Source organism: Diospyros lotus, chromosome 2, assembly GCF_014633365.1.
Source record: "Diospyros lotus cultivar Yz01 chromosome 2, ASM1463336v1, whole genome shotgun sequence".
NCBI classification, from domain to species: domain Eukaryota; kingdom Viridiplantae; phylum Streptophyta; class Magnoliopsida; order Ericales; family Ebenaceae; genus Diospyros; species Diospyros lotus.
Genome location: NC_068339.1, coordinates 12613591 through 12638005, shown reverse-complemented (window position 1 = coordinate 12638005; position 24415 = coordinate 12613591). Strand labels below are relative to the sequence as shown.

The window sequence follows — 24415 nt, the reverse complement described above, 5'->3', positions numbered from 1 at the left end:
ATGTAGGATTTAGTTATTAGTAATGGTATAATTCACAAATTTAAAGTAAAATTATTTGAATAGTTTCTAGCAAGATATTTTTAGATGGCTTGCAATTCTACTAATTTTATTTAATTAAAACATAATTTAAGTGACTAGAGACCAAGGACAATAGGCCCGAAGAATTTGTATCTTGTAACATTATATTTTTTAAAGTTAAAATTATGTTAAACTTATTTTTAATATAAGTTTTTTACAAAATATCGTACAAATTATATTTTAATACAAGTAATTCATTCCCGCAAATTTTACATGGAAGGATGAACAGGCATTAATCAATTTAGATGCTTTGAATCTCTGTATGAATCTTTGTTCAATTTTCAAGCAACCCCACTTGAAAAAGCGAAGATAGCACTACTTAGCATTGACTTAATCCACTGGCGATTTCATTAATGTGTATAATATAGAGAACCATGCAATGAATTAATAAATTATAGGTCTTAATAAAGTCCTTTGCTTGGCCACAACCGACCCTTAGGATCTCCATTAACACAGGGTTTATGTATAATAAATAAGAATGCACTTATAGAAACAGATAGCAGAGAAGATTGAGGCATCCACATGGCCTAGCTGTACTAACAGATGGATGTTGCTTTCCAAGACCACTATTCATTTAATACAAATTCCCCTAATAAATTCAAGATTATCTCTCTGAACATTTTATAATCAGACAGTAAGTTCTAGGCCAGAGGACCCACATGGGGTTTGAAGGGTTTTGTTTTCAGAACGGCAATTGATTATCCGTCTTATTTCTAGTCCCTTTTGGCAGATGGATGGGCCTTGCAGCTCCATTGTTTTTACAGCCATTTTAGTATAGCATTCAGAAACAACTGTTGCTTCTATTTCTGCTCTCTTTTTCTTTCTGGGTGTGAGAATTTTTGGTCTCACTTGTGGCATATCGGGTTGAATTTGGAATCTTCTTGCGGTTTGAGTGAGAAGTAGGTTGTGTCAGAGTAACCCCCCCCACCCCCCCCCCCCTTTCCTTCTAAAATTTTTGGCAGAGGGCTGGAGGGATTGACCTAAAACTTCCATCTGATTAGGGAGTCTTTTGAACTGAGATTTGGGTCTGTTTTGCAGTGGGTACTTTCTTCAAGTGATTCTAGTACAGTTTCTCGAAACTAAATATCTCTTTCTTGGTTTTGGGTGATAGTTTGGTGAATTATGGGGAGTTTTGCCCCAAATTTATAGTTATTATGAGGTGGGTTCAAAGTGGTGACTCCATTTTCATGGCGTTTCAAGGATCTGACCGACCGGGCTTAAGAAATCTGGGGTTGGGTTTCTCGGTGAAATTCGTTTCAGATTTGTAGTCTCGAGGGCACAAAATTGGTGGTTTCGGAAAGCCACAATTGCATTGCTCTGAACTCAGGCCTTCATTTGATTGAGTTGAAGGGATTTGCCTTTAAAGGGTTTCTATTCTATTTAATTATAGTAAGGTCCGTCTTCTTGAAGTTTCATCTCGCTTGCATTTGCAGAAATGGCTTGTATGAAGTTGGGATCCAAAACCGATGCATTCCAGAGGCAAGGGCAGGCCTGGTATGTGCCTTAATTTCTTTAGTATGCTTTCTCTGAGATATATAGTTTGTTATTTGTTTAAATTCGTTTGACTATGCAATTATTTCTAGTGAATCTAAGAGTAGGAGAGTCGTATTGTCATGTTACTTGTTTGTGCTTTTGGGATATTTTGCCTGTACTTTGGAACTGGTGAGGTGATGTTGGGTGAACATCTCCCAATTCCCCACTTCTATGCTCAAGTGGAATCGAAGGGTTGTTGAGTTCTTCAACTATTGGCGGATGTAAACGCTTTCCCTGAGGTGCATTATGAGTTGCTTAGCAACGATCTGTTTGTCTCAGTGATGTCATATGGTCGGTACTACTCTTTGTCTGCTTTTTGATCTTGGTTGTGAATATAATTGCTGTACTAGGAGTGAATATTCTGGGATGAGGGATAAACTTGCTTTGGCACATGTATTACAGGGCAAAATCTTGAAGAAGAGTATTTTTGCAGGGATGACACTGGTTGACACTGTTTGTCTTGACTGACAGAGAATCCTTTCATTGAGATAATAACTTGGAGATCGCATGTGATACCAATAGTTGTTCCTTCCTAATTGCATCCTTTGATGAATTTTTTTATATTCACCATTATATACCTTTTTAGGTGCTGGAGATTGGAGAAGATACCGGGAAAAATATGGATGCTAGTTACATGAGCTACATTGATTGGTTTTGTGCACAGTGCATTCTGCAAGTTGTATGATCATTCAAGGAGCACTCATATGATATGACATTTTCTTGCTGCTTGGAACTTCCTGTCCATTTTATAGGATCAGTGACATATGTATTTCTGTTTGTATTATCATGTTTTTCTGTTTTGGATTCTCAAAGGAGCCTTTTCAAATATATATATGTGTGTGTATTCTGGACCCTGAGTTTGTTCCTCTAGCTCTAAGCTGGCCAAACGCCTCTTCTTGTGGGATAATTGGGGATGGACCATGGGGGGGACGAATGATATCTCTTAGCTGTCATCAGTGTAATATTGCTTTTTAATACCTTAAGTTCAACCAGATAGTGTTGGGAACTTAAACTTATCTGTCATTTAAAAAAAAAAAAAAAAAACCTTATCTGTCCAGAATAAGTCCACTCTCAGAGGAAGTACTGTAAGGAGCAGCAATCGTGTATGGTGATTTGCTTGGTTTCACACTGTGGCAACTTCTGCTTATGGATATTCTATGTACAATCCATGTGCATGTTAGTTTATGACTATGTGTTCCTGGCTTCATGGAAGGAGAAACATGTGAAGGGTTTCCCCGTAGCTCCTTTTATTGAGCTTAAATGTAGTGCATTTTGACGAGATACAACTTTTAAAATTTTAGCTTCACATAAAAGTTGTTTCTTGATATTGTTATTTGACTTTTTGTGTTTGAGTGTGACTTTGCAGGTTCTGCACCACGGGCCTGCCCAGTGATGTTGTTGTTGAAGTTGGGGAGATGTCCTTCCATCTTCACAAGGCAAGTCCTTGATTATGTTCTATTGAATATCTTTAACTGTTGAAATAACTTGCTTCCATATGTGGATAATAAATGACTGGACTCTTAGATTTCCCTTAATTTAGTTCTTACTCTCATGGTTGTAGAATCTTAACCATCGAATGTCCCCCTCTTCTTCTTCTTCTTCCCCTTCTCTTGAGAAGCATTTGCCATATTTTTCTGTTTATTCTAGCTTGTCAGGGTAACTGCTTTGGCCTTTGGTCTTGAGTATCATATTATAGTTCTAACGGATATACGTGGGGGTTTGTGAGTACATGACACAGGCATGAAAAACATAATATCAGTGGCTCTTTGATGAGTTTGATCAATGATCTGGAATCCATCCCATAGCTGTTTGTGGCATCAATGTGCCAGATCTGGTTATTCTCTCCCCCCCTTCTTCCTGCTGTTGCCTTGTACTAATTCCTTGTTGTCAGTTCTAAAATCAGATTCGAACTTGGAGATGGTAATAGGATCTCTTGGGCTGGAAATGGGATTTTTTTTTATGATTAATTCAATCTATGTTAAGACCTTATTGACTTGATATTGAGGAGAACCCATCTTTGCTACTGACACATAGTTCACTTGGCAGAAATATTGGCTTTATGCTCACCAGATGGGTTAGAATCAGTTATTTGAATATCAAATGGTATTGGAATCCGAGATGGAATACCTGTTGGCACTGAAATAGTATGTATGTATAGAACAGGTTTAGTTTCAATGATATAGGACATGATAAAATCTTTGTCCTTGGCATGCTGCAATAAAAATTATGATGGTTTTCATTATGGGAACCTTCTACGTTAGGCCAGTGTGGGAGAAGAAATAATTAGGTTCTAAGTAGGAAAAGGTTGAAAACATGGCTTGACTTTTAAAATTTCAGGTTCAGAATGTTCAAATTTGGCATAGTGTGAAGGTGGCTAAGTTAGGGGTTTCTGAAAGTTAAAGGTCAATAGGTGATGGGAAGGTGCTAGTGTTGTTTGGCCTAATTGGAGTGCAAGAGTTGCAGAAGGTACATTCCAGGGACCATAAATGGCATTATGAGAATACTAATATAATAATGTGAAGAATCCCATGTATAACTCCTCAGAATTAATCCTGCAAAACAAGCTTTGCACAACACATCCAATAAAACCACGAAAGACTTAACATCAATTCTCAAAATTTCAACTCCATGGAATAGAAGAATAGTATTCTTCAAAGACTTATAATACATGAATCGATTCCTTTTTCATGTTAAATATTTTATTACTTTTTTGTTAATTAGTGCCTTGTTTTGCTCAAGCGAGCGGTTTTTCAGGCACCTAGTGTCTTGGGCAATATAATGTCATGGCGCCTTAAGGGTGCCTTTCACCGTTGACTATCTTGCATTTTATTTATTTGTCATCTCTTAACACCTTAAATAATCATTTTATGCAGTTCCCTTTGCTTTCTAGAAGTGGAGTTCTGGAAAGGTTGATTGCTGAAGCATCTGGGGAAGGAGAAGAGGGTTGCATCATCAAGCTCCCTGATATCCCTGGTGGAGCTAAAACATTTGAACTTGTAGCCAAATTCTGCTATGGTGTGAAACTTGAACTTACTGCCTCAAACATTGTTCACCTGCGGTGTGCTGCTGAGCATCTTGAAATGACAGAACATTATGGGGAAGACAATCTGATTTCCCGTACTGAAATCTTTCTCAATCAAGTAGTTCTCCATAATTGGAAAGACTCGCTGAAGGCACTACAGACCTGTGATGATATTCTCCCTCATGCCGAAGAACTCCATATCACAAAGAGATGTATTGAGTCATTAGCTCTGAAGGCAAGCACTGATCCAAATCTATTTGGGTGGCCTGTTATGGGGCATGGTGGCCTCATGCAGAGTCCCGGTGGGAGTGTATTATGGAATGGTATAAGCACTGGGGCTAGGCCGAAAAATGCTAGTTCAGATTGGTGGTATGAAGATGTATCAAATTTGAGCTTGCCTCTTTACAAGAGATTGATTTCGGCCATGGAATTTCGTGGCATCAAACAGGAGGTTATTGCAGGATCTCTCACTTTCTACGCTAAGAGGTACCTGCCAGGGCTTAATCGGCGTCAACCGACCAGTGAATCTAGCAGTCGTTTGGCGCCAGCCCTACCTTCTGAGGAAGACCAGAAGCTTTTACTAGAGGAAATAGACCAACTACTTCCGATGCAGAAGGGCTGGGTCTCTACTAAATTCCTCTTTGGTCTGCTTCGTACGGCCATGATTCTTCGAGCTAGCCCATCTTGCATATCAAACTTAGAAAGAAGGGTAGGGATGCAACTTGACCAGGCAACCCTGGAAGATCTCTTGATGCCCAACTTCTCTTATTCCATGGAGACTCTTTACAATGTTGACTGTGTGCAGCGAATTCTTGAACACTTTCTGGCCATGGATCAGGTGACAGGTGGTGCCTCCCCTTCTTCAGTTGGCGACGGGCATTTGATGGGGTCTCCTTCTTTGACACCAATAACAATGGTAGCCAAGCTGATTGATGGATACCTTGCCGAGGTAGCTCCTGATGTTAATCTGAAGCTCCCAAAGTTTCAGGCTCTAGCTGCTACTGTGCCTGACTATGCCAGGCCCTTGGATGATGGTCTTTATCGCGCAATTGACATTTATCTGAAGGTAAAATTTACTTCCTTGCTGCCTGGAAAGAATGTGAAGGAATAATTTATAGGTAGTCATTTCATTGATGTGCTCTTGTTTGTCAGTTCAGTTTTTGAAATGAACTTAAGGTTTCCGACCCTGATACCTGAGATTCAACACTAACTGAGCTAAAGAAAAGCTTAGGCCTATTCTCTTTGCTGTTTCCAGGATATTTTCAGTTTTTTAAGATTTATTTTTATATTTTCAAAAATACATTTTTAAAAATAAGGAAAAATTTTATAAAGAAAATTCAAAACAATAAAAAAGTTGTTTTCATCACAAACATGTTTAAAATTTTTTTGTTTTCGAAAATGCGTTTTTGAAAATATGAAATTAAGCACATATTGACTATTTAAAAAAAATTAAAAACTGAAAACACCCTAAAAATAACAAAGAGAATAGAGCCTAAGCTTTTCTGTATGCAGTGAAGATGCTATTTCAGTTAGTTGTGTCATAACCCAGTTTGATATATCAACCTTAATCGAGCTACTATCAATGGTAGCCCATTATTTGACTTGAGCATATACACGAGAGAATAGAGTTTGTGATTCTTGTCCTTGAATTTTGATGTGCTGAAAAGATGCGGCGGCTCCAACACGGATGCTGCTTCAGGCGCCACAACCCTGGAATGAGATTTTAGGCATAGGTTAAGACGATTAGACTGGCATTCATCACTTGTTAATTTGGGTTCATCGGGTTTCTGTTCCCTGTTCTGCAGTCACACCCATGGTTGGCAGAGTCCGACAGAGAACAACTGTGCAGGCTTATGGACTGCCAGAAACTCTCCTTGGAAGCATGCACCCATGCCGCGCAGAATGAGAGGCTGCCCCTCAGAATAATAGTCCAAGTCCTCTTCTTCGAGCAGCTCCAGCTTAGGACTTCCATCGCGGGCTGCTTCTTGGTGTCTGACAGCGTCGACGGTTCACGGCAATTACGAAGTGGCTTGGCCGGGTCCACCGAAGGGGGCTGGGCTACAGCCGTGAGGGAGAATCAGGTTCTGAAGGTGGGGATGGATAACATGAGGTCGCGGGTGTCTGAGCTCGAGAAGGAGTGTTCGAACATGAGGCAGGAGATCGAGAAGCTAGGTCGGGTGAAGGGGTCGAGCCCCTGGGGAAGCGTGTCGAAGAAGTTCGGGTTCAAGATCAAGTCTCAAATGTGCAGTGCTCAAGAGGGGTCTGTTAGCAACCCCAAGACCGACAAGGCGAAAGACAAGCTCGGGAAGCACAGGTAAGAGAAAACTGTGACTCTGGACTGGACTGTATTGGACTGGACGGGATAATTGAATTCTTCTCCATTCCCATACTTTTTTAACTTCTCTTTGCTGTTACTTGTTTTCCCGGTTCCCTTCCCTTCTGCCTTGTTTGTGTCATATTTATTCACCAAAATCTGTTTTGGTCATTCAAACCTGTAATGAAGATGAATGAACTCTGCCGTCTCTATCTAGTCTGTAATGCCTTATTGCCCAGTTCTGATGGTGATTGGTGACGGAGACTCACTCATATGCTTAACTTCCCCCCCTTCATTTTATTTTTAAGTTTAGTCCCAATTAGCTCTCTCCTCCCTGCCAATTACTGTTTGGATTTTAAGTTTTTGCTTTCCTATATATGAAAATGAAAAATATTAAAAAATGTTTGGATATTAGTTTTGATTTTATAAATTTTGAAAACAGAAATAAAATTATTTTCATTATCAATTTGCCCACTTATAATAAAAAATAATAAAAATAGTTGTCTAAAGTTAATATTTTGCTTACATCTTAGTGATGAGCTTCTCCCCTGATGATATATACAAGTCATAAGAAAATGATGTTCGTAATAAAATATAATGTCTTCAGCTTCTGCAAATTAAATATTCTAAGAACAGTCTATTTGTTTCATCGTACCTTCTTGACCTTAATTAGGTAGTTGTCGCATGTAATATAACTTTTATTTTAACTTTAAGTCCAAGTTCAATAAAACAATAAAAACTGTTTGCTTTTTTATTTTCTTTACTAAATTCATTTAGGTAGTGTATTTAATTAAGATATAAATAAAAAAAATAGGATATAAAAAATATTTAAGATTTTTATCATTTTTAATATGTTTGTTAAACTTATCTTGCGACAATTAAAAAAGAATAATATAACTTCTTATTTGAGTTTTTTTAGATTTATTTATCTCTTTCCTTCAAGATAAGTATATCTTGTCTTTATAGAAAAAATAAAGTTTGTATTATTCAGTATATTTTAAAAAATTTAATAAAATTTTTAAAATATTTTTTAATCTTATCTTTAACTGTTTTATATTTTAATTTAAAAAATATTCTAAACTTACCGAACTACCTTAATTGTCAACTTTCGCTGTATGAAAGTTGGAATACACCTTTTGATTATATATTATTTATGAGTGGTCCTCATCACTGCATGTTGATTTATACCTTTTAAGTTTATTGGCCATCTCATAATTTTTTTTTAAGGAAAATACATACGAGTCAGACAACCTTATCGACAGACTTATAAAAGAAGAGTAAAAAGACAAAATTACCCTCTCATCTCCTCTCTCTACTCTGTTCTCTCCTCTTGCCTCCCATAACCACTGTCTCGTTTCGTTGTCTTTGTCTCATCTCCGTCTCTGTAACTTGAAGATGCAGTGATAGTTGGTGATGAGGCGAGGCAACAGCAGTGAAGCGACGACAACATGACAACGAAACGAGACGGCGACCATGGGAAGGGATAGGAGAGAGAATGACAATGACTCACTTTACAAATTTATAAAGTGAACGAGGTCATTTCATTTTTTTACCCACATTTTGTAAGTCTCTCCGTTATTTTTTTTTTGACTATGTAGAAGAACCTTTTTTTTAATTGAGAGATTGTATCTTTTATAAGATGATGGCTTAATTTTATTTTTAAAAAAATAATAATTCTTATAAAGAAAGAAAATGAGCTCTTATAAGTCATAATAAGGCGGCGTTGCCTTTCTTCAATTCCTAGTCAATTGCAAACAAAAATTATATAAGTATTTGAAAGTTGATATAAAATTGCTCGTATACCATATAAGATAATGTGATGAACATATAATTATCCCAAAATATTAATGGCTTCCACTTGCAAGTGCTCACGAGCATGACCATTACCACTTACAAGCCAAGCCACATTCTTCCCTTCATTCACATCCACGCTAAATTCTTTCTCTAACGAATCCTTTGCTTTGAAGTAAAATATTCGCCTTCTTGTCGTGTTGTCAATGGCACTTTCCTCCTTCGCTTCTCGTTTCCTTTGTTTGACTCTCCTTAGCCAATAACGTTCAAATTTTAGCAACTTATAATATTTTTTAATCAAGATATATAATAATTAATGTAAAATTATAAAATATTTTAAGATTCTTATCAAATTATTTATTGAATTATATATAATTTTTTTATTTATAAAATTTAAAATATACTTATATAAAAAAAAATAAACATATTTGAAAAATATCAAATAAAAAATTACATAGCTTCTTTTTTAAGATTTATCTGATAAATTTAACAAATATATTGAAAAGAATAAAAATTTAAAATATTATTTAAAAATAAATTTAATTAAAAATTAAAAAGTACCATAAACATTGCAAATGGATTTTAAAGCTTGAGATGTAAATTAGAGATTCTTAATAACAAAAATTAAGTCAACAACTCATAGTCCTAAAATATTTTAAAATGATAGGGGCAAATGTACACCGTCGGATAGTCAAGCCCGCCACCCATAAACACTAGCTACAGTACGTATACTATTTTCCAAAGTGGTGTGTAGTTGTTGGGCACTGTATACTTACTTACAGCCTCTACGATAAGCAAGTGAATGGGGCCGGTGCGTGGCGAACGGAGTGTGAACAGGAGGCGACATTTTTCCAAGGGAACCCCCCTCCTTTCTCCAGTCAAATGCTTTAATCATCTTTGGAAGTCCCATTTGATCATTTGACTAGAAATCCCAACTCCTCCTCTTCTCTTCTCTTCTCTTCTTCTCTTCTCCTCTCTTCTCTTATCTTCTCTTCACACACAAAATTCAGTGGATAACGGTGGGCGCCGAATTCAAAGCCCTAAGTAAGACACGTCAATTGAAAATTGCATTTATATGCTTTTTAAAAAAAGAATTATTAATATCTATATTTAAAAAACTAATAAATTTAATTTTTTAAATTTACAATCCCACGCTACGCGATATAGACAAATTTATAATATATAATTGTAAACTTTAACTCTAATCAAATGATAATCGAAAGTATAATACAAATATCTTGACTGACTTGTGTAAGAACGTTTACTTTTATTTTTAAGAATTATGAGTCTAAATATAGCATTAAAAATACGATGCAATAATTTTTTTTTAAAAAAATACAAAGGTTTTTTAACTGCCACCAGGCTTAGATATTTCACCAAATAAAAATTATTAATGAAAAATGAAAAATACGTAACGTTGATTTCATCCCGGCAATGGGTCCCAACAAGTGGACGGAATGAATTCCGAGTCTTCCAACCTTGTCTAACTCCGTTCACACTCTGATTTGGATCTCCTTTGTCTGGTCCGAAAACAACCCACCCAGGGAGGAGTGGCCCCCGGAGCATGGCAACGATGATGTTATTGTCACTCCAAAAATATAAATAAATAAATATTTATTAAAGTTAACTACTTGACTCCATATGATAAGAGGTGAGGTTAATGATAGTAAAATGGAATTAGTTACAATTATTTAACAAATTTTTGCCCCGTGTGCGTGCGAATGGCTTTTAAAAGGAAAATCCGATAGATTCGTTGAATCTGCGATCGATTCCAACTACGGCGAAATGGATTCCATTCCTTTATTTTTACCAGCTGGGTGCTAGCGAGACCGACAGGCTGTCCACAGCATATTCCGCCCCTATATATAATCTCATTATTATCCCCCAGGCTCTCCATCGCTATACAACGCCTCCGCAAGCGGCCGAGTACGACGGCGACTTCTCATCCGATCGCCGGTTTCGGATACTGCTTTCGCTAAGAAGCCTCGTTCTCCTCTGGTACGTACTTCCTCTACACCGAAACGAGAAAGCTGTTGTTTTAATACTTTTATACGGATTTCTCGGCAACGGCGAGATTCTGTGCAGTCTTCGATTGTTTTTTCCGTTTATTTTGTTTTCTTTGCATGTTTTTTCTCCACAAATCTTCGGCCAGTTGTCATTTCTTATAAACGGAATTCAATTTCTACGTGATAATTAATTAATACACGCTAAATTAAATATAGTATACATATGTGGACGCTTCTTCATTTGAATTTTGACTTTTATAGTGAGCGGAGAAACTTATTCTTGTTATCGTTCGAACATTGATCTGTAGTTATCCTGATGTATAATTGAAGGCGGATGAATGTATATAATATTACGTGTACAAATTGACGTGTATATAGTGCAAGTGGTCGCCATCCATCTCACATAAATTGAGCAATGGACTACTCTTGTATTCTGGATTCTCCTGCCGAATAGAGAGAATATATAAGAGGCCTGCTTCGTCTACACCGAGACAGTTCGTTCTCTTGTTTCGTTTGATGATTTTTGGTAATCGCTGAATTTTGGATCAAATCTTCCAAGTGAAGTATATATAGAGGTATTAATTAATTTCACGGAACTCGGCATGAATTTTGCTTTCTGAATTTTAGTTTGTTAGGCCTTCACAACAGATCCGTGATCCTGTTTTACGAAAAGTTCAGTTTCTTTTCCAACTAAGATGATCTTCATGCATATTGTTACGTGCAGAACATGAGAGAAATTACCTTAAAAGAGAGTGTGTTCAATTAAGCTACCGTGATAGAGAGGTACAACAACCTGTTGAATTTTGATTTAACTTTTTCTTGTGTTTTTCTCGGGATCAAACAGTCACCGTAGAGATGGGATACGAAGGAGGAGATCAAGGACAGGGAGTGAAGAGGAGGGCATGCTCGTGCTCGAAGGAAGACTTCCTCCCTGAGCAGTCGTTCCAAAGTTGGGGGAACTATATCAGGGCGCTGAAGGAGACACCAACTCGGCTAGTGGATCGGGTGACGACCCGGTCACTGGACTCGGCCGAGTTGGAGGTGAAGGCGCGGAGCCAGCACGAGATGAAAAGGACTCTGAATTGGTGGGACCTCATGTGGTTCGGGATGGGGGCCGTCATCGGCGCCGGAATATTCGTGCTGACAGGCATCGCCGCCAAGAAAGATGCCGGCCCCGCCGTCGTCCTGTCGTACGTCGTCTCCGGCATCTCCGCCTTGCTTTCCGTCTTCTGCTACACCGAGTTCGCCGTTGAGATCCCTGTGGCAGGTATGCAAACTCCCTTTCATAGCTGTATTGGGCTTCTTTTTTTCATTAAATTTGCACAGAAAAATCACGCCTGCGACGTTTGGAAAACACCGCCAACTAATAGAGCATTTTGACGGAGATTTTGAGTTACTTGTGTGACGTTACAAAGTCAATCTCATCTCGCAACTACTTGTAGTTGCAGTGCAAATTAAAATTAGGGATATTGTTTGGAGCAAGTAATTAGGTTTTTCCGTAGAAAATATTCAAAGTGATCAAAGCACAATCATATATTAGTTAAAACATTTTAATTGGTGAAGATCGTATATATTTCATTTTATTTCTTAAATTTCTGTAGCAATGCAAACTACTTTGATACGTAGTATTGAATGTGTTACAAAATATGGTATCACATTTATATAATGAATATTTCCCTCCTCCTTGAAAACGCACTGGATGCGTGGACTTGAATTCGTTCATATATTATTTCGACAATTTCCATCTTTCACGTGAAAGCAAGTGGCTTTCGTATCTTTTTAATTTCAAATGCCCACAGTTCCGTTTTAAAATTATAATTTCCTAAATTAATTCTTCCCTTTCTAATGCAAACTTGTAAATGAATTACATTTTTTTTTTTGTATTTATTGTATAATGTTTTAAAATTTAAACTACAGTTGTACATCATTTCCTTGAAGGCGCAGGAATTGAATTAAAAGGAAAAAATCATTGTTTATCTATTTCCATTTACACCAGATTGCCAATCGGTCTGCCAAACAAAGTCTTTCTTAAAAGTTAGGCCGGCAGCCATAGGCCCATAGTGCTTGTTTGATCTGCCGGCACGTGCTAACTGTTGACTTTTCCACGTTACGATGTCGAAAATATCTTCTCCACACTTGCCTTCTTAGAACGTCACCTGGAATGCGAATGCACCCACCTATTTAGTTTGGATAAAAAAAAAAAATACTGAGAGGAGGCGGGACGGGGAGAGGGAGAGAGTTTTGGGTGTTTTGAATTTAGGTCATTTATTATAGGGGTAAATTGGTCATTTTATCATTCGTATTTTGTACTTTCCTTCCATACAAATAACATTATCCAAACTTTTATTCTTACGCATGTAGCAAATTTTATGTTACCTCCTAATCCTTCTGTTTCATTTCATTATGTACCGTCTGGCATTTTACTCCATTGGAACATTAGTTAAATGTTACAAAATAAATAAACACCTCAATTACAATGTTTATACATTTAAAATTTAACAATTTATAATTATTAACTTTCATGCATATATATAATTGAAAAATAATATGATGTATGTTAATATTTTCCAGCTAAATATGTTATGAATATCACATCAAACAAAATGGGGATGGACTTTTTATAATTATATTTTTCCAATATGGGATAAAAACATCAATTTATTATTTTTTTTTTTTTGGTATATTTGCAGGTGGCTCATTTGCCTACTTACGAGTAGAGCTGGGCGACTTCGTTGCCTTTATAGCCGCCGGCAACATCCTCCTCGAGTACGTGATCGGCGGCGCGGCCGTGGCCCGCTCATGGACATCCTACTTCGCCACACTCTGCAACAAGGACTCCGACGCCTTCCTCATCCACGCCGACGGCCTCGCCGACGGCTACAACGAACTCGACCCCATGGCCATCGGAGTCATCGTTCTCATCTGCATCATCGCCGTCCTCAGCACCAAAGGCTCTTCCCGTCTCAACTACATCGCCTCCATCGTTCACGTCGTCGTCATCCTCTTCATCATCGTCGCCGGCCTCGTCAAAGCCGACACCAGCAACTACACCCCCTTCGCCCCCTTCCACGCTCGTGGCATTTTTAAGGCCTCCGCCGTCTTGTTCTTCGCCTACGTCGGCTTCGACGCCGTCTCCACCTTGGCCGAAGAAACCAAGAACCCCGCCCGTGACATCCCCATTGGCCTCGTCGGCTCCATGGTCATCACCACCACAATCTACTGCTTGCTGGCCATCACTCTCTGCCTAATGCAACCCTACGATCAAATCGACGAACAAGCTCCGTTCTCAGTGGCGTTCAAAGCCGTCGGCATGGACTGGGCCAAGTACATCGTCGCCTTCGGAGCTCTGAAGGGAATGACTTCGGTTCTGCTCGTCGGGGCAGTGGGTCAGGCCCGATATTTGACCCACATCGCTCGGACCCACATGATGCCGCCATGGTTCGCCCATGTGGACCCCAAAACCGGGACTCCGATCAACGCCACAATCTGCATGCTCGTCGCCACCGCTGCCATAGCTTTCTTCACCAGGCTCGACATCCTCTCCGACCTCCTCTCCATCTCCACCCTCTTCATCTTCATGCTGGTGTCGCTCGCCCTTCTCGTCCGCCGCTACTACGTCAGCGGCGTCACCCCCGACGCCGACCGGAACAAGCTCGCCGCCTGCCTCTCAGTCATACTGGGCGCGTCCATCGCCACGGCGATTTACTGGGCCACCAGCGAGGGCTGGATCGGGTTCTGCTTCACGGTGCCGATCTGGCTGCTGGCAACGGTGGCACTGCGTGTCTTTGTGCCGCGGGCTCGGGAAGCCAAGCTCTGGGGGGTTCCTCTGGTGCCGTGGCTGCCGTCGGGGTCCATCGCCATCAACATCTTCCTTCTGGGCTCCATTGACGGGAAATCTTTCGAGAGGTTCGCGATCTGGACGGCGGTGCTTCTATTGTACTACTTCTTCTTCGGATTGCACGCGTCTTATGACACAGCGAAGGAGTCCGAGAGCCAGTTCGGGCAGGTTGAAGAAGGGAGGAAGGCGGCGGAGAATGATGGTGTAAGTAATAGCGAAAATTCTCAATCGAAAATGCAGCCAACTAGCGCTTAATTAGCCATGGTTGGCTCCGGCAGGAGTAGTTGGATGTATGATATGGCTCTGGGTAATTTATGATTGAAGTTTCTTCTCTGAGACTGAAAGTGTGTACTCAGTTAATCGCTGTGGAAATCGAAGTTGTCTTTTGCATGTCCAGTAAATGATTCTGCTGTTCCTCCTCCCCCTTTTGCACCAATATATATATATATATATATATCTTCTTGTGAGATCATCATTCATTAGTTGTTAATCAGGAGAAGGTGGATTTTCTTGCGAGTTTTTACATGTTTATGGTTTGTTGCTCGATTTGTATTTGTTTTTATTCTATTTTATTTTATTAACTAAAAAAAAGTACCCAATTAAGCATCGAGTTTTGATTGGTTATGTTGGCAAAATTATTTCTCCTTTAAACTGAAAATGATTGGGTGGTTTCCCATTTGGCGGTGAGAATAGTATGGATTAATTTAAGATATATATATTTTTTATCATTGTCATGACGAAATTTAAATAAATTTCTATTTAAATATATAAGAATGTAAGAGTTTAATTTTTTTTTATTAAAAATTGTCAATTTAATCGGAGTGGACTGTTGGGGGGGGGGGGGGGGGGCGATTTTGTTCATCCCTTTAACGAGGGTGACTATCACCCTCACTATTTTTATGTGGGTGAAAAATAACGAAACGACATATATTAAAGGAGATGAATAAAATCGCTCTTGGGTGGGGGTGTGAACCATCGCCCCCTTATGCAGAGTCCACTTGCTCCATAAATGCAGCCAGCAATTTAATTGTGCAGTTACAATTAATTGATGCATATTGATTTATTCAGCATTTAATTCTTTATAAATGCGCCAGATTTTGCAGCACATATATTTAAAAAGAAAAAGCTTAATAATGTGTAAAACAAGATTTAATAATATCTCAAAAACTTTTAAAAATCTATATCTGTATCTATCTATATCTATATATTATACTAAACCAGCTCCACCATGTTCTTTTGATAAATGACATTGTGTGTATTGACAAAATAGTGCCACGTGTCAGCTTCTACCGTAATATTGTTTTCGCCCAAAAATGCAACATCCTTATCAATGCATGTGGCAACGTCTCCTTCACGTAACATGCACCAGGATGATTGGATCATAGATCGAGAATCGAGTCTCGTTAGCGATAGTATGAGAGTTATCCTCCAAAATAGAAGGCTCCTTGTGCGCAGTGAGTTCGGATCTAGCCACTGCATCTGACTGGATCACCATGATTAACCCGTTCACATTCTGTCGGACCGGGGTGTAGGGGCACCTGGAGTAAGCAATTTCACCTTTTAGACCAACATGCACCATGATGAATTTAATTATGCCCCTCTAGGCATAGTCCAACCGTTGGGACCAGTGGGTCTCGAAGAAGTTTGAACTGTAACCGTTATGTAATCAGTGAGAAATCTCGTATTTGATGCTCGATCAAGTTTGGACAGTAATAGAGAGATCCTGTATTTGATACTTGATCACTAAATTCTGTGATTAACCTCCTCACACTATCCCTCGGGCTGATGAGGAGTGCATAGGGTGAGGGATTCACCTTTTGAAGAGTTCATTTAATTATATTCCCTTCAATGATTACATCAAGGGATATTTGATACACGAGAAATTTTAAGATTCTTGAAAATATTAGATTGAGAATCTGTATTCTCATGTTTGGTATAATTTTTTTATAAAAAAAATCTTGAGAAATAGAATTCCCGATAATGATTTTTAAGTAATTTTCTCACAACAAGATTTTCAAAGAGGGGTTGGGAATCCAAGTTTTCTATAGACTTATGAATGTTTTTAACAAATAAAAAAGAGACTAAAATACCCCCTTACCCTTTTATAATTCTATACGAACATATTATATATATATTATATATTAAATATAAAAATATATATTATAATATATTTATATTATTTATTATAAAATATTATATATATTAAAGTAGATATTCATACAAATATATATATTATGTATATATATTATATATATACACATGTATATATATACATAATATGTAAAAAAATGATAATTTGTTGACTTTCTAAAAATGTTGTGAGTCTTAATATTTTATATAGTAGAAAGAATTTATTATTTTTAAATAAAAAATTAAATAAAAATAATTTGAGAAAAAGAATATAAATTCTTAAAAATGTTACATTTAAACCAAACATAGGAACGTAAGATTCTTAGAAAAGAATACTAACATTCTTGAAAATGTTTAAAACTAACTAAATATAGAATTGCATAAATTAAAGTAATCAAAGATTTTCAAAAGTATTCCCGATAATCATGAATTCTAAAAATTTAAAAATTTCTCCTGTAACAAACGTCCCCTAATATTTTATCAATTTTTACGAAACTATTGGAATTTTTTGCTCGAAATTATCAATTTTGAGGCCCCAACCAATAAATCATTAAACTCTGACAGCTGCACAATTACCACTCATTGTGATTGCCAATATATATTACTAATTTATATTACTACGAAATTGTTTACCAATATATATATATATATATTACTATGAAATTGTTATAGAACAAAATATTAATTAAAATAAATTTATTGCATAAATCTATTTACATATTTTGTTGGGAATACAAAAAAAAAATGTGAAATAAATAATTACATTGATTATTATTAATGCTTTCAAGACTACATTTAGTGCTTTCAGAAACCATTCATTCACTAATACATGTTAGATTGTTGAGAAAATATAGATATTAAAATCAATTTATTGCAAACAACTATTCATATTCTTCGAGGGAATATGAAAATAAAAAAGAAAAAAAACTAAAAAGTAAAACGAACATTAACCTTTGTAGTTTTACCTATTTTGATCCCTACATGCGTTACACTTAAAAAATCGTTCATTTATCAATACATATAAATATTATTATTTTTATGTAAACAATAGTTAATAAGATAAATTTATTGCATGATTAACATATTTACACTTTATAAAATATGAACAAAACAAAGAATAATATTAGTAATTATGAGTTATGACGAAACATGGGTTGTATTATTTTCATTAAAGAAGGTATTAGGTTGAGAAGACAATATGACATATGATCATCTTAGACTCTTCTAACGAAGAAATGTCATATAACTGATGATACTGTCATTAATCATGACTTATTACATTATTTTAAAATAAATTAATTATTAATAATGATTTTAACTCTATATTTGATACATTAAATTCATTGTATTATAAGGCTATTTTTTATTTCAACCTCTCATTTTTTTTTTCTCATTTCTCGAAATCTTAAAACCATGGGTTTCTAAGAGCACTACTAGTCCATATTAATGTAATTGTTTGTTAATATTTTATTTTATTTTTAATCCATTAACAATTATTACTTTACAATTTATGTCTATATGGCTCTAATATATGATATATTCAATGAAATTACTCTGACATATATAAAAAAAATATAATCTTTTAAAGAATTATAAAATATTAACGTTAGATTTATCGCTCTGACATATATGTCAAGTTATAATATAAGAACGAATATAAATTGCATTGAGATGATTTTGTTAGATCACAAGATTAGTAAAAAAAAATCATCTTATTTTTAGTTTTGTTATTATTATTTTTTTTTATATAATAGGTTATTAATATTTATTATATTTTTAATCATTTAGGGGGGAGGGGGAATTCAGACAACCGTAAAGAAATCACTGATTCATAAGTTTGAAGCTATCTTAAAAGAAGAAAAATGTTTTCTTATCGAGTCAGAGCATTTGATCATTTCGACCTACACGTCATCTATATAAAATAAACTTTTATATTGCAATTATTATTAAAGAAATTAAAGAAGCGGAGATTTCAATATATGGGTTTGTTAGATTTCAATATATGGGTTTGAAGGCAATGAAAGCCCATTTGTGAAGTTTCAATAAGTAGCTACATTCAAAATTTTTATATTTGATATTTGATTATTTTAGTTTTTAATACATTTATTTATTATCTTCACAATTAATTTGAGATCTTTTCTTATTTTATTTTCGATGAGATCCTTTTCCATCTGCTTTTTTATGTTATATGTTACTGAATATTTGATACAATAATGTAACGAGATTTGTTGTTTTTCCTTTTTAATCCACAATTAAGAGAGAAATAAAGCATGGTATGTTCTTATGCATATATCCTTATATATGGGTGAACCTGAACACTATAATAGTTAGGAGGGTTTGTAGTATTGGTTTGCGGTATTGGGTATTAGAATATTGGAGAAGGCAACCAAAAGTTTTCATTTACCTAGCTAGTATGAGAACCATCATATATCATAAATACTAAGTTAGGTATTCACCAATAATGGAAGCATGAATCGAACCTAAGCATACATCGAACCATATTAATATTACATTATCGTTTCAAACATAATCCATAATACAAGACTATTCATTAACAGAACATAAATTTTTCAACATGACTTGAAACATAATATAAGTTTTTCAGCGTGATTTGAAATATAACATAACCAGGACATATTCGACTCTTCACGAAGAAAAAAAATGTAGAGAAACATCCTTATCAGAATCATGACAGCTTGAATCGTTACATCTCGTCCATTTTCGTGTCTTCGCTGCAAACCCCATTTAGAACGTTTAAATGTTCTAGGGGCATAACCCACGTTAGATGATGAATCATTTAAGTAAGGTGATGAGTGAATATTTACAGGGGGCAATTTTACTGTACTATCCTTGGGAGGTTACCATTAACTCGGAGCCACGTGTGCCAGTAAAGACCAATATGCGATCGCCATGTGTCAAGACTTAGGAGCTCCGCTTATCTTTATAATCTTTATTATGATTTTGAACTGGAAAGAGATAAAGAAGAAGATTAAGTCAACCAATGATATCTTTAAATATCCCAAGAATTATCTCTATTAGGGAAGATTATCTTTTCTCCTCATGGAAAGGGGATCAATCTCTCCTTTTGAAATATATCTTATCTCCTAAGGGAAAGGCCACGGGACATCTATAAATAGAAGGCAACCTCTACAGGTATGGAGATCTGACTCCTAAGGGACTCATATATTATTTTTCCATTACTATTATACTCCTCAAAAACCCTATGAACTGACTTGAGCGTCGGAGGGATCACGGGGAGCAAGTCCCCACCCTTTTTGCAGGTACTTGGTCCGAGACAGAAGAAGGTGATCGGCTCCGCATCATCAATTGGCGTCCACCGTGGGGCCCTCGTTTTTCTTTTTGTCTGCCAAGTATAATCTCAAGCCACTCGAAGCACAATCAGATTGAGTGGGAAAGAAAAGGTTTCACATATGTGGCCTCATTAACGGTATGCTCCCTGTTTTAATATTTATACATCGATCACTGTTACATAAAAAGAAAAAAAATAGCTGGAGGCACTATGCGTATCAACTATTAATTTATGTGTGTAAAGATCAATTTTTGTATGTGTCAATTTTCGCTGTTTCCCCATAAGTTTGGCTCTTATGTGGCCTCATTAACGGCTTCCGAAAAAATGGGGGAAGAAATTGGGAGTGGTAATCCAGGAGAAAGAAGAGGTTCATCTTATTTTATAGATCCTATGAGGCTTGATTTTGCCATCCTATGCGGCTTTATGTTAAAATAAAACCTTTTAGAGGCTGGGAAAAAAAGACAAGCAGAATCAATGGATGAAGTTTCACGGCAGCAAGGTACTGCTAATTTTTCTAATCCATTGAGTCTATGTGTTTGTTTATCACCGTTGCTTATTAATTGCACTTGTTGAGGTCAAAAACCTCAAGATGATGAAGCTTGATTTTGTTCATGCTGTATACATTATATTTTTTTGGCTTATCTTTTGGGCTACAACGTCAATAAAGGGCTTTTCCAATAAGCATAGCATCTTTTTCTACCCATGGGGGTTTTATTCCATGACGGCAGCAAGGGCCAAATTGGGCTAGCTCCGAACCCTCAAAGAGATAGCCAATGGTTAGTAGGATGCATCTTTGCATGACAAGACGGTAGAGATGGCTATCGCGGACGTAGGCATCAAGACCGAACTGCGAAAATAAAATATGAATATTATTCTGGATTGCGGACGTAGGCATTTCACCGAACCGCGAAGACAAAATACGAGCAGTATTTCGGAATACGGACGTAGGCATCAAGACCGAACCGTGAAGGCAAAATATGAACATTATCTCTGATTGCGGACGTAGGCATCAAGCCGAACCGTGAAAACAAAATATGGATGTTATTTCGGATTGTGGAAGTAGGCATTTTGCCGAAAATAAAATATGGATATTCTTTAAAATCCCGTCATCAACTACAATCCAAGCCAGCATGTGCATATGTAGACCGAGGGTCTGAAATGCCACGACAACGCAAAAGTAAAGGATTAGATGTGATCCTTAGGGGGCCTCGAACCCCCGAACACTCAAAAACAAAGGATCAGATATGATCCTCGGGGGGCCCCGAACCCTCGAACACTCAAAAGCAAAGGATCATATATGATCCTCGGGGGGCCCCGAACCCCCGAACACTCAAAGACAAAGGATCACTTATGATCCTCGAACTCTTGACAACTCAAAATCGAAGGTTCAAAGGGGACCACCCCTACTAATTAAGGCACCAGTTCGGGGGCTACGAACCTCCGCCAAATGAAGACCAAAGGGGACCGCCCCTACTAATTAAGGCACCAGTTCGGAGGCTACGAACCTCCGCCAAATGAAGACCAAAATGCATCAGTTCGGAGGCTACGAACCTCTGCCAAATGAAGACCAAAGGGGACCATAGCCTCAACCAACACAGCTTCAGCCAACGGCCCCGAAGGCAAGGCGAGAAACCTCGACCAACTCAGTTTCGGCCAAACGGCCCCGAAGATAAGGCAAGCGGCCTCGGCCCCCACAGCCTCAGCCAGCGGCCTCCGAAGATGAGGCACGCAGCCTCAGCCACTGCAACCTCGGCCAGTTGATTAGTGGTTAATTTTATAAAAATTTTGTTATAATTATACCCTTCTTTTGATCTTAAAAATAGTTTAAATTAGATATTAATATATATTTTATGGTTATATGCAAGTTTAAATTGAAAAATGAATGAAATGAAATTTTAAAGTAAAATTTAATAATAATAATAATAATATATAAAATTATATATAATACATATACATCATTATGTGCATGCATGTAATATATATATAATATAATATAATATATATATGTGCCATGTGTAATACATATATATAATATATAATTTATTAATAACATTAAATTATTTTTATTTTTATTTTTTAGGCATGAAGAATTAAAGCCCATGAAGACTTAAAGTCCATGAAGAATTCAAGTCCATGAAGAAATCAAACCCATGGAAAAGTCAAGCCCATGAAGAATTCAAGTCCATGAAGAAATCAAGCACATGAAAAATTAAAGTCCATGAAGAATTTAAGCCCATGAAGAATTAAGGCCCAATTTGAGCAACCCATGGAAGATATTATTTGGAGAAGGCCCAAGGATTATTTTTAATCCTAATGAAAATTAAAAATCAATTTATAGAAATCTATTTTTATTTTTTATGTGAGAGCTTTATTAGGTGTGTTTTTTAGCTAAAATCCACTTAACTATTAGGTGGATATTATAGCTAAAATCCATTTAACTTTATGAATGCTTTATTAGGTATGTATTTTAGCTAAAATCCATTTAATATTAGGTGTGTATTATAGCTAAAATCCATTTAACTTTAAGTGTGTGAGTGCCCATTAGATATAATTATGTCTAATTGAATAATTGAAATTGTGTGGTTTGTATTGCATCTTGTGGCCTATAAATAGCTCACTTGATTGCATTTGTAAGTGTGATTATTATTCTTGAATCAAAGTTTAGTTGTTTCCTTATAATTCTCTCTTTGAGAATTGTTCTTGTTCTTTCCCCTTTTCTTTAGTATTCTCTCTTGTGATCTTACTTCCTTCATTTCTTCTTTTAAATTCTTATGTCATTTATTATTACTTTATTATTCACCGCCTAAATGGCCGGTTAATTTGTGCCTTTAAATTTCTGCAATTTTCATTCTTGTCATTTAATTGTTCACCGCCTAAATGGACGGTTAGTTTCTTGCCTTTAAATTCTTGCAATTTTAATTCTTGTATTTTAATTATCTACCGCCTAAATGGCCGGTTAGTTTCTTCTATTTTAATTCCTGTCATTTAAATTCTGTTATTTAAATTATGTCATTTAAATTGATGTCAATTAATTTAATAGAGATGAGTAGCTAAATCTAATCTTGGGTTAAGGCAAGGACAGTGTCTAACGCCAATGATTCCCAAAGAAAGCTACGCTTTAAATGAGTAACATTGGTTTAAACTTCAATATGAGTGTGTTTTGATTATTGAAAAATCACTAGGTTTGGATTGGAGCGTAAGCCTAACTTAGAGCTTTCATGTCACGCATGAGAGTTACTAGAACTGGAAACGCTATCATACCCAAACCCGGATGATTAATTTAGTTGTTTTGTGTATTAATTGTAATTGAATTTATGGTAGTTTCTTAAATTAGAATCCCGCATATCATGTATGGGGATTGCTTAAACTAGAGCTATCATTATCTTTAATTGCAAATCCTCATATCTGAAATTAAATTAATGTTGCTAATCTTTTATGCTAATATTTGGGAATCAACGGGTTGGCACTGAAATTGTCTTAACTCAAGTACTTTCCAATTTCATATTCTCACGTTTAGTATTTATTTCAACTTCTGTCTTGCTTTATTTTCTAGTATTTGTTATCTAAAAAAATCATAAAAAATCATGTTATCAATCCATCTAAATGCGTGTGCGTGTGTGTGACATTCTTTTTTTTCTTTTGCCATAAATAAATCTCTCAGTGGACGACCTGGACTTATCCAGAAAGTATAAATTTAAATTTGAACTACAACTGCACTCGTACACTGACGAGTATAAACCTCTCGCCTAAATAAATAAATAAAATATAAAATTTTTATTGTGTTTTGTTTTGTGTTTTAATTGCAGGGTGAGAGTGCAGTCACCAGTGGCCCCCAAAGACAAGGCACACAGCCTCGGCCAGCAGCCTCGAAGATAAGGAAAATTCTCGAACGTCACTATCACCTCGAGCGACCTAATCACCCTTTGCATGGGAAGACTGAAAAGGCACCGGGAGACTTAAGAAGCGAATTCAGCATCCGAGACTGCTAACCCAAATTTTTAGCAGAATTTTTTTTACAGAGGCTCAGAAAAACAGTGACAACTACTCCTTCAGCTGCCTAACCTCCTTACTCGATCAGCTCAAGGAGTGGGGGGCAAGTGATGAGGGAATATTTACAGGGGGGCAATTTTACTGTACTACCCCTGGGAGGTTACCATTAACTCGGAGCCATGTGTGCCAGTAAAGACCAATATGCGATCGCCACGTGTCAAGACTTAGGAGCTCCGCTTATCTTTATAATCTTTATTATGATTTTGAACTGGAAAGAGATAAAGAAGAAGATTAAGTCAACCAATGATATCTTTAAATATCCCAAGAATTATCTCTATTAGGGAAGATTATCTTTTCTCCCCATGGAAAGGGGATCAACCTCTCCTTTTGAAATATATCTTAT

General features: G+C 36.6%; 2 protein-coding genes across 4 annotated transcripts; both read left to right on the top strand.

Moving 5' to 3' along the window:
• The first annotated feature begins 741 nt into the window (after positions 1–741).
• LOC127795401 (BTB/POZ domain-containing protein At1g30440) lies at positions 742–7215 on the top strand. Its single transcript, XM_052327056.1, has 4 exons — positions 742–1572; positions 2978–3047; positions 4485–5699; positions 6439–7215. The coding sequence occupies exons 1-4, from the start codon at positions 1514–1516 to the stop codon at positions 6949–6951; spliced, it is 1857 nt and encodes a 618-aa protein (XP_052183016.1). The 5' UTR covers positions 742–1513; the 3' UTR covers positions 6952–7215.
• Positions 7216–10531: 3316 nt separating this feature from the next.
• LOC127795766 (cationic amino acid transporter 1-like) lies at positions 10532–15057 on the top strand. 3 transcript variants are annotated; one of them, XM_052327644.1, is made up of 4 exons: positions 10533–10736; positions 11075–11319; positions 11589–12011; positions 13435–15057. In XM_052327644.1, exons 3-4 carry the CDS (start codon positions 11600–11602, stop codon positions 14835–14837), a joined length of 1815 nt encoding a protein of 604 aa, XP_052183604.1. In that variant the 5' UTR covers positions 10533–10736; positions 11075–11319; positions 11589–11599; the 3' UTR covers positions 14838–15057. The 3 variants fall into 3 exon arrangements, with proteins under 3 accessions (XP_052183603.1, XP_052183604.1, XP_052183602.1); XM_052327642.1 differs by having other exon boundaries at positions 11053–11319; XM_052327643.1 differs by lacking the exon at positions 11075–11319 and having other exon boundaries at positions 10532–10736.
• The last annotated feature ends 9358 nt before the right edge of the window (positions 15058–24415 follow it).

Excerpts from the sequence above, each read along its gene's own strand:
- LOC127795401 (XM_052327056.1), top strand. The coding sequence starts at position 1,514 with ATGGCTTGTATGAAGTTGGGATCCAAAACCGATGCATTCCAGAGGCAA. Across the intron at positions 1,573-2,977 it reads CAGAGGCAAGGGCAGGCCTG|GTTCTGCACCACGGGCCTGC; the intron begins GTATGTGCCTTA and ends GTGACTTTGCAG. Across the intron at positions 3,048-4,484 it reads TGTCCTTCCATCTTCACAAG|TTCCCTTTGCTTTCTAGAAG; the intron begins GCAAGTCCTTGA and ends CATTTTATGCAG.
- LOC127795766 (XM_052327643.1), top strand. The coding sequence starts at position 11,600 with ATGGGATACGAAGGAGGAGATCAAGGACAGGGAGTGAAGAGGAGGGCA. Across the intron at positions 12,012-13,434 it reads CGTTGAGATCCCTGTGGCAG|GTGGCTCATTTGCCTACTTA; the intron begins GTATGCAAACTC and ends GTATATTTGCAG.